The sequence below is a fragment of the Alosa pseudoharengus genome, unplaced genomic scaffold (assembly GCF_046254945.1).
Source record: "Alosa pseudoharengus isolate Yale_2024_CS ecotype anadromous, Long Island Sound unplaced genomic scaffold, YU_APseudo_1.1 YU_APseudo_1.1_scf_18, whole genome shotgun sequence".
Classification (NCBI taxonomy): Eukaryota; Metazoa; Chordata; class Actinopteri; order Clupeiformes; family Clupeidae; genus Alosa; species Alosa pseudoharengus.
The window spans coordinates 20,340,055-20,351,709 of NW_027468650.1; the positions used below are offsets into that span (position 1 = coordinate 20,340,055).

Here is an 11,655-nt window from a genome sequence, read left to right on the forward strand (position 1 = left end):
CATGGTCATTTGAAATGTCATCACCCTTTATTGAGATGCTTGTTTGTACAATAGCACATAGATAAACCATTCCCTTCAACCACTGTGGAAAGAATAGGGTTTTCCTTAAACGGATCACAGGAAGTGCCTCTCAGGATAACTGACTGCTGTAATAAAATGCCAATTGATCTTGTAATTTGTTGCACTGAATATATGAATAGATGCCATTTTTGTTCTGTGAGTAAACAATGTCATCAACACACTTATTTTGCATTTCTCTGGACACTTTAAAGACAGCAAAAGAATGTTGTTTTATTCTGTGTATTATTTACATGCACCATTTTTAGCTAAAATATAACAATACGATGTGTGACCATATGAAGTCCAGACGTAGCATTTGAACAAACAAACTACTGTGTTTAAACATATCTTCAGTCGACTGCAAATAAGGCCTTATAAAGCGTAAGGCCTTTATAAAATTGTCCAGGCTGATTATTCTGAATCCCAGGGTCTGGAGTGATACCCGCATCCTTCAGGCATTCTAGTCAAAGTAGTAGGTTTGAAGGAAGGGTGAAGTTTCTAAACTGTCCTCAGGACAGTAGTTGTAGATTAAGGATCTCTTCTCTTCCTCTGCACTTGAGAAAGTATGGAAGTTTTTCCTTGCTGTGGGAGTAAAAAATATTAACAAATTTGTCTCAAACAACTGGTATGAATAACCAAAAATTATTTGAAGGTGTACGCTTCTGCAGTTGGGTCATTCTGTGTCAAATCAGATAAGGCTGTTGCTGCACTATTTCAGATTTTGGTCAAACCTTGTCTATATCATGAATTGGTCCCAAAACCAAGGCCTATAAAAAATTCTGTTCATGTCCAATTTTTTTATGATAGTACAGTTTGACAGCCTAAAAAACACGTTACCTGGGAAGCTATGTTTGGCCATTAGTATCTTGAAAAGTATTATTCATAGCCAGCCCAAACTTTGACTGAACCATTAAACGTCTGTATGCAATGGTCATTCTACAAGGCTCTGGATTTTACAAAAAGAGTGGCATCAAGGGTGTTATTTGGCCTTTCAAGGGTGAAGAAAATGAAAACACTGGAATAGAGCAAAGATATTTTACAGGTCCTCACTTTAGGACCTATATATGATGTAGGTAAACACTAAGTAAAATCTGAGACAGTACAGCAACCATCTTCCAGGATTCTGTATGTTTTGACATGGAATGACAGTACTGCCAAATAATGAGAAAATAAACTCAAAAAAGAGTGCCAAGGAGTGTGCGAACTTTTTTCTTAAAAAACTTGACCTTTTTGTTCAGCACCTGGGATGTGCACAAAGTCTCCTTGTAAATTGACATGGAATGACCCAGTAGAATTTTTGCCTAATTTCTCCTTCCTTTCTTACCTTCATTAACAAAGAAGTGTGCAAAGTAGAAAGTAGTTTTGATTGCCGAGGCCGAGTGAGGAAAGAAGGGCCTGCCCCATTCAAAAGCATTTTTTTCTGGGTGCCACATTATGCCATACACTGGGAGGTCATAGGCTATGGACAAACATTAATGTGCACATATTCTTTACAATATTCACAAAAAATACTGACAACATATCATGAATGGTACTTCAAATGGATGTTATTTTAAATAGATTGCTGATGGGCAATACATCTTGGTGAACGTCTGTTAACAAGCGTGTATCTCGCGGTTATAGCAATATCATGCAATATGCCATTTTTTATAGTTAGAACAATATGTGTTCCCAATTATATCATGTTTCTATCGTCTAACATGTTATTTCACTGTGCCTTTACGTGGGTTAGGGCAGGGGTCCCCAACCTTTTATGTACCATGGACCGGTTTGTTTCCTATTTTTTTTTCACGGACCGGCGGGGGGTCGGGGTTCCATGTTCCATATGTGTTGTGCATGCGCATTACTTGAAAAGAACTAGCTCCAGTTATGTATGAACAGTGAAGGTAACGATCTCTTAAACATGTGAAAAACGTGAACTTGAAGAAGTGAAAATTGAACAATATGAACTATGAATATTGAACAACTTGAAGCTACATCTATAAGTGTGAACATGCTTAACAAAATATGGGAACAAAACATGGGAACTAAACGTGCATTATGAATATTATCAGTGGGAGCCCTGTGCTTGTTTCCCTGCAACAAGAAGGTTCCATCTGGGGGTGATGGAAGACAGTGACACCCTCACACTCAAAAAAAGGAAATTAGGTGACTGTTATATTTACTTAAGTATAACAATTATTTCCTACGATAAAATATTGTGTTTCCAACATTTACTTAAATAAATCATGTCATATGTGCTTGCAGTTCAATTGTATAGATTTTAATATTCAATTAAGTTAAAATAACATGAGACAATCGATTTTCTACAAAAAAAGCCTGCTCCGGACCATTAGATGGCGTGAGTGTGCTATTGGGCAGGATGCAAACACCTGAAAATACACGAAGAATTGTCTTGTAGCATGGTCGTTCTCTGGTATGGTCTTTCTTTTGGACGTCCTGCTGGTGACTACAAAGAGACTTGGAGCCTGCCTTCTAAGTTCTAAAACGTAAGTTTATCAACTGTAGCTATTATGTGTGTTCATGTGTAGGCGAAAATTCCACGCTAAGTTTAATACAGCATGAAAACGTTACAATTAGGTGTTGATAAATATTTTACCAACCAACAGCTAAACCAAGCGGTTTAGCAATCGAAAACCGTTGCTCTATCTAGCGCTATGCTAATGCGTTTTGTGGACATTTTCTGAAGTTTTCCGTGTGTGTTTGAGAAAATTCATGAGCGAGAGTAGGCCTAGCATGATTTATTTTTCACGAGTTAGTGGAACGTGATAAGAGCTGGTATGGTGTCGAGTCATAAAGTCTGCAAGGTTTATCGAAGGTTAGCTGCTAGTTTGGTTGTGTGGGTGTGAGTGGATAACCTGACTCTCGCCAGATGAATTAGATAGATAGATAGATAGATAGATAGATACTTTATTGATCCCCAGGGGAAATTCAAGGTCTTCTTTGTCAGACTATTTTATTGGAACACTCAGAATGGTCGCATTAAAAAGACGCTTTATCATATAAGTTATGGTGATGTTAAGATTAAATGTTAAGGTGTTTTTGGGCGTTTTACTAAACTTTTTCCATTTACTCATTCACAGTTGTGAAATGGCTGCCACAGTGAAGCTTAGAATAATTCTAGGCGAAGAAAATTCACAGAGATTAATTCTTCGAGACTTACCACAGTCTCTCAATGAACTTGTACTACATATTAAGACTCAGTGTGGAATAGAGGGGGACTTCAGATTACAATTCATGGATCCAGATTTTAACGAATTTAACAATTTGACTTCAATCTCTGATGTCCAGGATAAAACCACCATCAAAGTAGTCTTTAATTCCTTGCCCTGCTCTGCCTTAGCTGATAGTCCACCACCTCCCTATTCATCTGCCCCCCCACCAAACTCTCCACATGACACCTCGTCCATTTCCTCTGCCTCTTATGACACAGACATATTGTCTTCTCCCGAGTCCACCTCAAGAGTGTCTTCATGGCCCCTGGTTTTCACAGTGCCCCGGTTCTCATATGATGCTGAGTTACAGTTAGGGCGGGCTAATGCTACTTTCAAAGACACTGGAACGTTGCTGGACCCTGAAACTAAACTCAAGTCTTCCATTCTTGATGGCTTGATTGAAACAATTGTTCAGTTCAAGGTCTACCTCACTGATGCTGAGTGTATGGAGGTAGCTAAAGCTCTTGTGTCTGCACACCCTTGTTTGAAAGAACCAGGCTCAGTCAATGGATGTGATGGCTGGAAAAAGAGCTTGAAGGATAAATTAGGAAATTACAGAAACAAGCTGAGACGCCTTGGATGCTCTGAAGTTTCAGTGAATGCCTTGACAAACAAACCTGGTGACCAACGCAGCCCTGCCTACGGTGTGAAAAAGCCAAAAAAAGCCGAAGTTAATTACTGCCCAGCTTATCCACAAGGTGAATCAAAGGAGAGCCAGGAATTGAAACGAGTAGTGCTCCTATCAGAGGTGGAGAAAAGAAATAATGAGGATCAGGTATCATTGTTGATGGATCAGACTTTTGCCCACCGACGTCAAGAAGTAGTCAGAGATGCACCCATGATAGCTGAATTGAAGGCGAGGTGGCCAGCACTCTTCACTCTGCGTGAGGTAAGTAAAGCAAAATCCTTTCTGTTTCACATTTTCTACAATGAAAGCTTGAAGAAATAGCTAATGAACTTGCAGAAGGTCAATAATGGTGATACTTGTGGCCAGAAAACAGTTTTCTGAGTATGTGTTTTTGGTTTTTTTCCATAGCTGTGTGCGGAATTCAAAAGGATCACCATTGTCAACTTGCAGTCAAAGTTTTTCTCCCAGCTGGATGCTCAATCTGCAAACCTGATGAAGGCATTTAGCAAGAAAGGAGGTACCCTGGGAAGACGGCTGAAGCGCATCGTAGTACCTATGACTGAGGTATGATAACTTTGTAAATGAGTGTGTTAAACCAGGCAATAGAGACTTGGAACATGGTCAGAGACATTCTCCGTACTTTCAATGGGGAGATTATGTTTTGATCATTCTTACTGACATTTCTCTTTAAAAGTGCTATCAATAATTGTTATAGGTAGCATGGTGGTGTTGTTGCAAGGTGTGTTTGTTTTATTCTTTGATGTACAGGATTCTGGCATTGATGTCCGTCGCGAATGTGTTCTCAAGGGACTTTGTGTCTATATGAATGAAGACCCCGAGAGCTTTGTGAAAGAATACATGGTATATATTTCACAAATTATTTTGAGTTATTTTACAGTAGTACAAAACATTTTTTATTATTATATACAACATGTAATGAACACTTGAAAAAAATCTTGTGTTACAGCCAGATGATGTCAGTAGTCACACGGCCATGGCAGAGACCACCTGGGGCATCTATGTCATTCGACACGAGGGTGCGGAACCTGGGGATCCCCCAGAGGACGTTGGGATCCTTCTTGAGGGCGTCACTGTGCTACGGGAGCTGCGTAACGTACCATTTGCTTTTGCCATCTTCATTGCTCTTGTCTATGCTCTCAACTTGTGTTATCCGTCAGAGCATAAGTACACGTTTGAAGCCCTCCAGAAGTTAGTTCTGGAGCTTGATGGGAACAAGCTCTCCAAAAAAGTTCAAGCTCTGAAAACAATTCTTGCTCGTTAAGAATCATTGGAGGATCAGGCTCAATTCTCAATACTTGAGCATTGTTTGTATTACCTTAAAGGTGAAGTTTTTCAGTCATTGTGTTTTGTGAGGAAATGTTCTATCATAGTGTTTCCAGAGATAGCTATGAATGCTGTAGTCAAATGTATTTTTGTTGGCTAAGGTTTTCCATTCTTGTTTTCCTGTTGAGACTTGATAAATGATTTGGCTCTATAACTAATGATTAAGAATTGTTTGCATTGTCCGGAAGGTTTTCCAGAATATCTCATCAAATGTGTAGAGTGCAAAGATGACTTTGGACTTGGTAAGAAGTCAGACTTATTTTTTTAAATATTTTTCATTTTTTTTGTCAGATATTGCTTAATGTATTTTGTTGGCTAGGCTCTGCTCTTTCAATGCAACTCTCTGAACTGTACTTAGTTGTATATGTGTAACTACACAGCATCTTTACAATGTTTAATTTTATCTGTTATGTGAAAACACAAGATATGCACTTCAGTGAGCACTTAAATGTGCACTTGAACCCTTATACCATGCAATATATAGCTCGACAATATTTTAATGCGAGTTTGCATATTGTGATGGTTTTTTTGGATGTCAGGGTCTTTCAATATAAATGTTGAATGTTGTGCATTTAAACCTTGATGTGAATCCAAGGCTTGAAATACAGTTTGTATTTTAAATAACATCTTTGTCGTCTGTTACTTGTTTTATCTTTTAGGCCCACATCATGTTTACCCATTTTCATGTTAACTTAAATGTAATACTTTGAACTGAGTTAATTAAATCATGGAAAGTATTTCCATGTGATTCAATTGCTCTCTTTCAGCATGAAGAAATTCATTTGAACCAACTTGATTTACTTGGGTTTATGCAACTTGATTTGAAGTAGTTTTCAATAAGTTAAATCAACTTAAATAGATTGTGTTAACCCAACCTTAGTAAATTACGTGGGCTCCAAACCTTGCAAACAAGTTTAATGGACCCTAACAAATTAAGTTGAACTAACCAAAGTACCTTAAGTTGGACCAAAGAATTTGCTTAATGTTGAAAGTAAGTTATTTAATCATGTGGAAATACTTTCCATGATTTTTTAAAGTAAATCCAACAAATCATTTTTTTGAGTGCAGTGTGTTTGAAATGTCCAGTCGATTGCGCAATTTGGTCTTAGTTGCAGTCATTGCCGAAAACCCGGCCTCGTAGATACGTGGTGGGAAATGGTAGCAACGTATATCTCGGGATATTCTGCTTTGGTTTTGATCCAAAAACCCGCCAGAGAGGTTTCCTTATACACACTCTTAACACCACCGTCATTTGCAATTTCGATCAACTGCTCTTCCTCCTGCGCTGACAAGTTAGGACTAGTCAATATTGACAAATGGGTTGCGGACCCACTCATTGGTTTGCCGTGGATATTTGGAGGATGGGAAGTAACGCTCAAACTCATTTGAAAGCGCAACAAGGTGATCGCGCACCAGCTGCGAGAGAAAGGGCCCTGCCTCAGTCTCTCCCAAAACCCCCACTACTGTTTGGAACATATCAAATACACCCGGTCCACTCGTCGTCCCCACAAATCAAGCTTGGCTTTAAATTCAGCGACTTTATCTGCCAGTTTAAAGACAGTCGTCATTCTCCCCTGGAGTGACAGGTTGAGGTCATTAAGCAACCCGAATATGTCACACAGGTAAGCGAGTTTTGACACCCAGTCCTCATCACTAAAATGTGCAGCTAACGGTGACTTTTTTTCTGTAAGAAATCTCTGCAGCGGCTCTCGCAACTCAAACACTCTGGCCAGTGACCTGCTAAAGATGCTTGTTTTTTTGTTGCTCATTCTAGCAGTTTAGCTAACTTTGTGTGACACTACGGTTCGCTAAGAAGGTGAAGTGAGCTGACCTGAGGCTGCGCAGCGCTGAAGGCAATATGTAAAGTGTTGAAGGCGGGACAGACAGACATAAGAAAATAGACCTTGCAAAATGCAAACATGCGTCCAATCAAACAACTGCATATAGGCCTATGTCATGTAAAAACGTGACATTATTGCGAATTAAATGTAATTCAGTTTGCATGCATTTTTTTTAAACTCATGTCATAGGCTACGGCCCGGTTAGGAATGTCCACGCCCGGTGGTTGGGGACCGCTGGGTTAGGGCACCACACATCCAAATAAGTGCCCTTCATGACCCACAGGCCTTCAGTCTCAGAGCAAAACTCGAAAAACTTGTCAGACCTCCCATGCCTAGTGACGGGTTGCTAAGCCACAATTGGCCTGTGGCGGTTTTCGGGTGTGGCTTAGCGAAGGGTGAATTGCCAGATGTATCTGCAGAGCAAATTCAAATGCAATCGCAGACTTGTCTGGCTTCACCCAGGCTATGACAGGGTAGGGTTTTTTTTAACAACTGTATAAGAATATTTAATAATTCTTAGTCCACTGTTTCATGGTATTTTTTTGTATTATTATATTATATTATTTTATGTAACATGGTATTTTATGTCTTACCTTCTATAGTGGAAACATACTCCTGTTCCCCATCAGAGTTTGTGCTCAAGATCTTGAAGAATGTTCTTAAATTCTCATTGTTATTAAAATTCTAAAGAAAAACACATCCAGAAGTAAGCCCTTTATCTTGATCTTATAGCACAAGGCTATACATTGCAACAAAGCTTCCTCCCTATACCTTCACTGTGATGCTGTATTTGTGAGAGTGCAAGGTGATGGGTTCAGTGGCTAGAGATGTCATGAGATCTTCAGGGAAATTCTGGAACAGTCTGCTGTCTTTGGCCTCTGCATCAGAACAAAATATAAAAACAAACTATTGTAAGGAACAACCAGCAGACAGGCTCTTCCCTGCCCTTCTAGTTAGTCTAGGGTTCCCTCACGAACTGGGCTTGAAATAAATGGCTTTTTCAAAATGGTCTTTGTCTATCTACCCTTACTCTTCACCAACGATGTGTTGTTTAGTCATCAAGTGCACTTACCCTTTGTAAAGTCCATTGGCAGTGCATAGCCACAACTGTCTGTTTGGGTGAGCAGATTTTCCCCACTAGTAATCTGTGTCAGCAGCTGCATCCCTAGACATGTACCCCACACTGGGAAATAATCTCCTCTGGAGTTGGCCTGACAAGTCATAGAGAATACACACACACACACGCACACACACAAACATATGTGAGATGTGAAAGATGATGTTTCTGAAGCCTATGAAAATATGAATGTAGTGTAATTAGGCTTTTTCATCAAACTCACCTCTATAGCTAGTTTATAGAAAACTGCCGCCGCTTTGGCATAAGCTGAATTCAAAATGCTAACCCTTCCACCAGGGAATAAAATCCTGCAATGATAAAAAGCAAACACATTAAAAATATGACTCTTCATGATGAAGACTTAAAAGAAAGACCTACCCATTTATGGAGTTAAAAATTCTGCGGTATGCAACCTCTGGCTGATTTATCCTGTTACGACAAAGCAATAACCCAAGAGAAATTAGTGTCATTTAGCCAAATGCAGATAAATGCATTCCGTTTTGTCAGCACAACTGGACTTGTTCACATATTCTTACATGATGGGAACTACTCGAGCTCCACCACACTCCAAGAACTTGACGTAAGATGCTGGAATTTTGCTATTTTTTCCAATTTCTGCAGAGAAGGCCTCCTGAGCCAAAATCCCTTCAAAAAAAAAATCACTAAATCAGTGTCAGATATTCCAAACACTGCACAACCGAATACTTGTCAAGTTTATTCAATACGTTCAGGCTGTCAAAGAGACACCATTGCAAGGTGATGGATGAAATAACAAAGTGCAAACTAGAATTGCGGTTCCGAGGAACTGCAAGAGTGGGTTTGATCAGGGGCATGGAACTTGGCCTCATCCAAGGATTCCAGCGGTACCTCATTTATGAAAATCGGACATACGGGTCAAAAGTTACATGCACACACCTTCATATACACAGACAGCCCAGCCCAGCCCATTAGACATTGCCAGATGTCTTAGAACTCTGCCAGGTGCAAGCAGCTGTGATGTCAATCGAAATTAGAATCCTGAACATTCCGCCATTCATTTCAATGGGGCCCAAAAACGCCGAAAAACGGGAATAACGCGAAAACGACAAGGGCCAGCGACACGAAAGTAACAAGCTCCCTACACCGGTTTGGGCCTGAATTTTTGGAGTTGGAACCACGACGATAGCTTAAACGGTCTGGGAGCAGTAGTCGGTACAAAAAGTGGGTGAAAAGGAAGATATAACTAGAATTGTGGTTCCGAGGAACTGCAAGAGTGGGTTTGATCAAGGGCGTGGAACTCGGCCTCATCCAAGGATTCCAATGGTACCTCATTTATGAAAATCGGGCACTTTACTGTACACAATAATACTGTGCCCATTCATTAACATATATTAAACATCAGTCGTCTTGTTTACACATTTAAACCATAATTGCACTTTGAATTTCGACTCCAAATTGTAGTAACTACATCTACGAAGTCTAAGGAAGATAACTAGGTAGTCTTTTCAAAGATTACGTAGATTTTATGAGAACGCCAGCCCTCAGAAAAGCAGTAACTATTCATTCATTCACTTCCTTTTTTCTAGCTCGCAAAATCGCGGTTGTCCTGTTTACACATTAAAACCATATTTACACTTCGAATTTCGCCTCCAAATTGTAGTAACTAGCTGCTACATCTACGAAGTCTAAGGAAGATAACCATGTAGTGGTCACAATACAAGATGCAGTACTCTGACCTCCGTTACATGTGGCATTGCATGCTTTTCTTCTGTTGTAATGTCTAGTTTTGAAAAGATGATAAAGTACCTACCAATTACAGGGCAGTCATTACTCCTTTCCTGCACCGAAGTGACTTGAGACATTTTGTGTAAATCACAGTGGATCTAAGTGTAGATACTGTCTGCACCTTTGGAACACTTCAGTGTTCAGGAAAGTGGGGCTATATATACCAGTCAGGCGTGTCACTTTGGTATGTAGACCAACCTGTCTGTCAAGTGTACTTGTTTGAAAGACCCTAACACTCAGCTCTCAAAATCACATGTTTTACCTACACTCTATTCCATTCTTTAGGCACAGTGCACCATAATACAGGAAACCACATCAAACAAATAAATGAAATGATTAAAATTAAAATGCACCATAATACAGGAAATCACATCAAACAAATTAAACATTTTCTGGGGAAGGACCCACAACCCCCCCCCCCCCCCCCTCCCTCATATACGACAATTAGTCCGCCCATGGGTTCAGCAACAATAGTAAAGATACAATTAAACACACGACTGAACACATGGAATACAATTGGACATTTGCATATGACTCATTTGATTACAGCGCACTTTAGACCATAGCAATGGCACACACCATTAAAAAAAATGTGACAGAGCTCTTCATCCTTTCATAGTTTTCATTGGTGTGTGCTTGTAGTAATACCTTTTTTTACAAGAAGTTTATACCATGGTCTAGGTTGAAAAGGGTGTCGTTTAAAAAGTGATATACTACACCTATGAAGTAGATCTTTTAGTAAAAAAAAGTTTAATCGCTGTTCCATATCAATGCTTATGAATGGTAACTATAACAACGATATATATACTATACTTCCCCTTGGGGATCAATAAAGTATCTATCTATCTATCTATCTATCTATCTATCTATCTAGTAGGACGACGGTTGAGCCTGGAGGCAGGCTTCGCAACAATGGAACAACTGAAACGATTTTAGCTCTAAAACTCATTTAGTATTAATAATTGATTTCATATTTATTTATTTCGTAAGTGACCATGGTATAAACGGGATAATGCCCTTCAAAGCGTCCATTATCAGAAATAAATGGACTTCGCTTCGCGTCGGACGGTTCATGCCTCCGCGTCGTCCATTTATTTCTGATAATGGACACCTTGTCGGGCATTATCCCTTACGTATAATACAGGTCCAAAAAAACAGTCCAGCTTAATTCCGGAGTAAGGTTGTGGATACACATATACTATACAGTTATATGCAGAATAAGTGTGTTTTTAAAAATTGAATAAAGCTTGATATCCTTAGAATAGCTGTTAATTCCATAATATCAATGGGAACACTGCACATTTCAATTTCAAATCAAAACATGACCAAAATTGATCAAGTTGGTGTTATACTGATAGTATATTTTTACTACCATATTTCTCTTGAGACTTAATCAGGACGATGCAGATCAGGATCCAGGCTTTATTCTTTTCAATGAGGGGCCAGTGGCCCCTCAAGGGAGAGAGGTACATGTTTGGGTCACCCCATCATTGGTTTCCACCAGATGTTCTCAGTATTCTCTTCTAACTTCTCTGACTAACAGAGACCATATTTAAAGTTACACACAAAGAGAGGGAGTGACCTCTAGGTCCAACCCAGTTTGAATATGCAATAGAAAGGGAGGATGAGGATTAGGCCTTCATCAGGTATGGTCAGCTTCTATTATCTTTTAATTAAACTACCCCC

General features: G+C 39.5%; 2 protein-coding genes across 6 annotated transcripts; one reads left to right on the top strand and one right to left on the bottom strand.

The window, feature by feature from the left end:
• Positions 1 to 271: 271 nt before the first annotated feature.
• LOC143131086 (gamma-glutamyl hydrolase-like) lies at positions 272 to 10,105 on the bottom strand. 4 transcript variants are annotated; one of them, XM_076290481.1, is made up of 9 exons: positions 9,995 to 10,105; positions 8,742 to 8,850; positions 8,584 to 8,634; positions 8,429 to 8,513; positions 8,161 to 8,299; positions 7,860 to 7,966; positions 7,682 to 7,772; positions 1,385 to 1,519; positions 272 to 642 (listed from the first exon to the last, which is right to left on the bottom strand). In XM_076290481.1, the coding sequence occupies exons 1-9, from the start codon at positions 10,044 to 10,046 to the stop codon at positions 521 to 523; spliced, it is 891 nt and encodes a 296-aa protein (XP_076146596.1). In that variant the 5' UTR covers positions 10,047 to 10,105; the 3' UTR covers positions 272 to 520. The 4 variants fall into 4 exon arrangements, with proteins under 4 accessions (XP_076146596.1, XP_076146598.1, XP_076146599.1 ...); XM_076290483.1 differs by lacking the exon at positions 1,385 to 1,519 and having other exon boundaries at positions 9,995 to 10,104; XM_076290484.1 differs by lacking the exons at positions 272 to 642; positions 1,385 to 1,519 and adding an exon at positions 4,973 to 5,161 and having other exon boundaries at positions 9,995 to 10,104.
• LOC143131083 (uncharacterized) lies at positions 1,533 to 4,964 on the top strand. Of its 2 annotated transcripts, XM_076290476.1 has the most exons (3): positions 1,533 to 4,164; positions 4,312 to 4,467; positions 4,672 to 4,964. In XM_076290476.1, the coding sequence occupies exons 1-3, from the start codon at positions 3,070 to 3,072 to the stop codon at positions 4,849 to 4,851; spliced, it is 1,431 nt and encodes a 476-aa protein (XP_076146591.1). In that variant the 5' UTR covers positions 1,533 to 3,069; the 3' UTR covers positions 4,852 to 4,964. The 2 variants fall into 2 exon arrangements, with proteins under 2 accessions (XP_076146591.1, XP_076146592.1); XM_076290477.1 differs by having other exon boundaries at positions 4,312 to 4,964.
• Positions 10,106 to 11,655: the final 1,550 nt, after the last annotated feature.

Coding starts and splice junctions, on each gene's coding strand:
- LOC143131086 (XM_076290481.1), bottom strand. CDS start 10,046: ATGTCTCAAGTCACTTCGGTGCAGGAAAGGAGTAATGACTGCCCTGTA. Junction 8,514..8,583: donor ATTTTTAACTCCATAAATGG/GTAGGTCTTTCT, acceptor TTATCATTGCAG/GATTTTATTCCCTGGTGGAA. Junction 7,773..7,859: donor AATACAGCATCACAGTGAAG/GTATAGGGAGGA, acceptor GTTTTTCTTTAG/AATTTTAATAACAATGAGAA.
- LOC143131083 (XM_076290476.1), top strand. CDS start 3,070: ATGGTGATGTTAAGATTAAATGTTAAGGTGTTTTTGGGCGTTTTACTA. Junction 4,165..4,311: donor CACTCTTCACTCTGCGTGAG/GTAAGTAAAGCA, acceptor TTTTTTCCATAG/CTGTGTGCGGAATTCAAAAG. Junction 4,468..4,671: donor TCGTAGTACCTATGACTGAG/GTATGATAACTT, acceptor TTTGATGTACAG/GATTCTGGCATTGATGTCCG.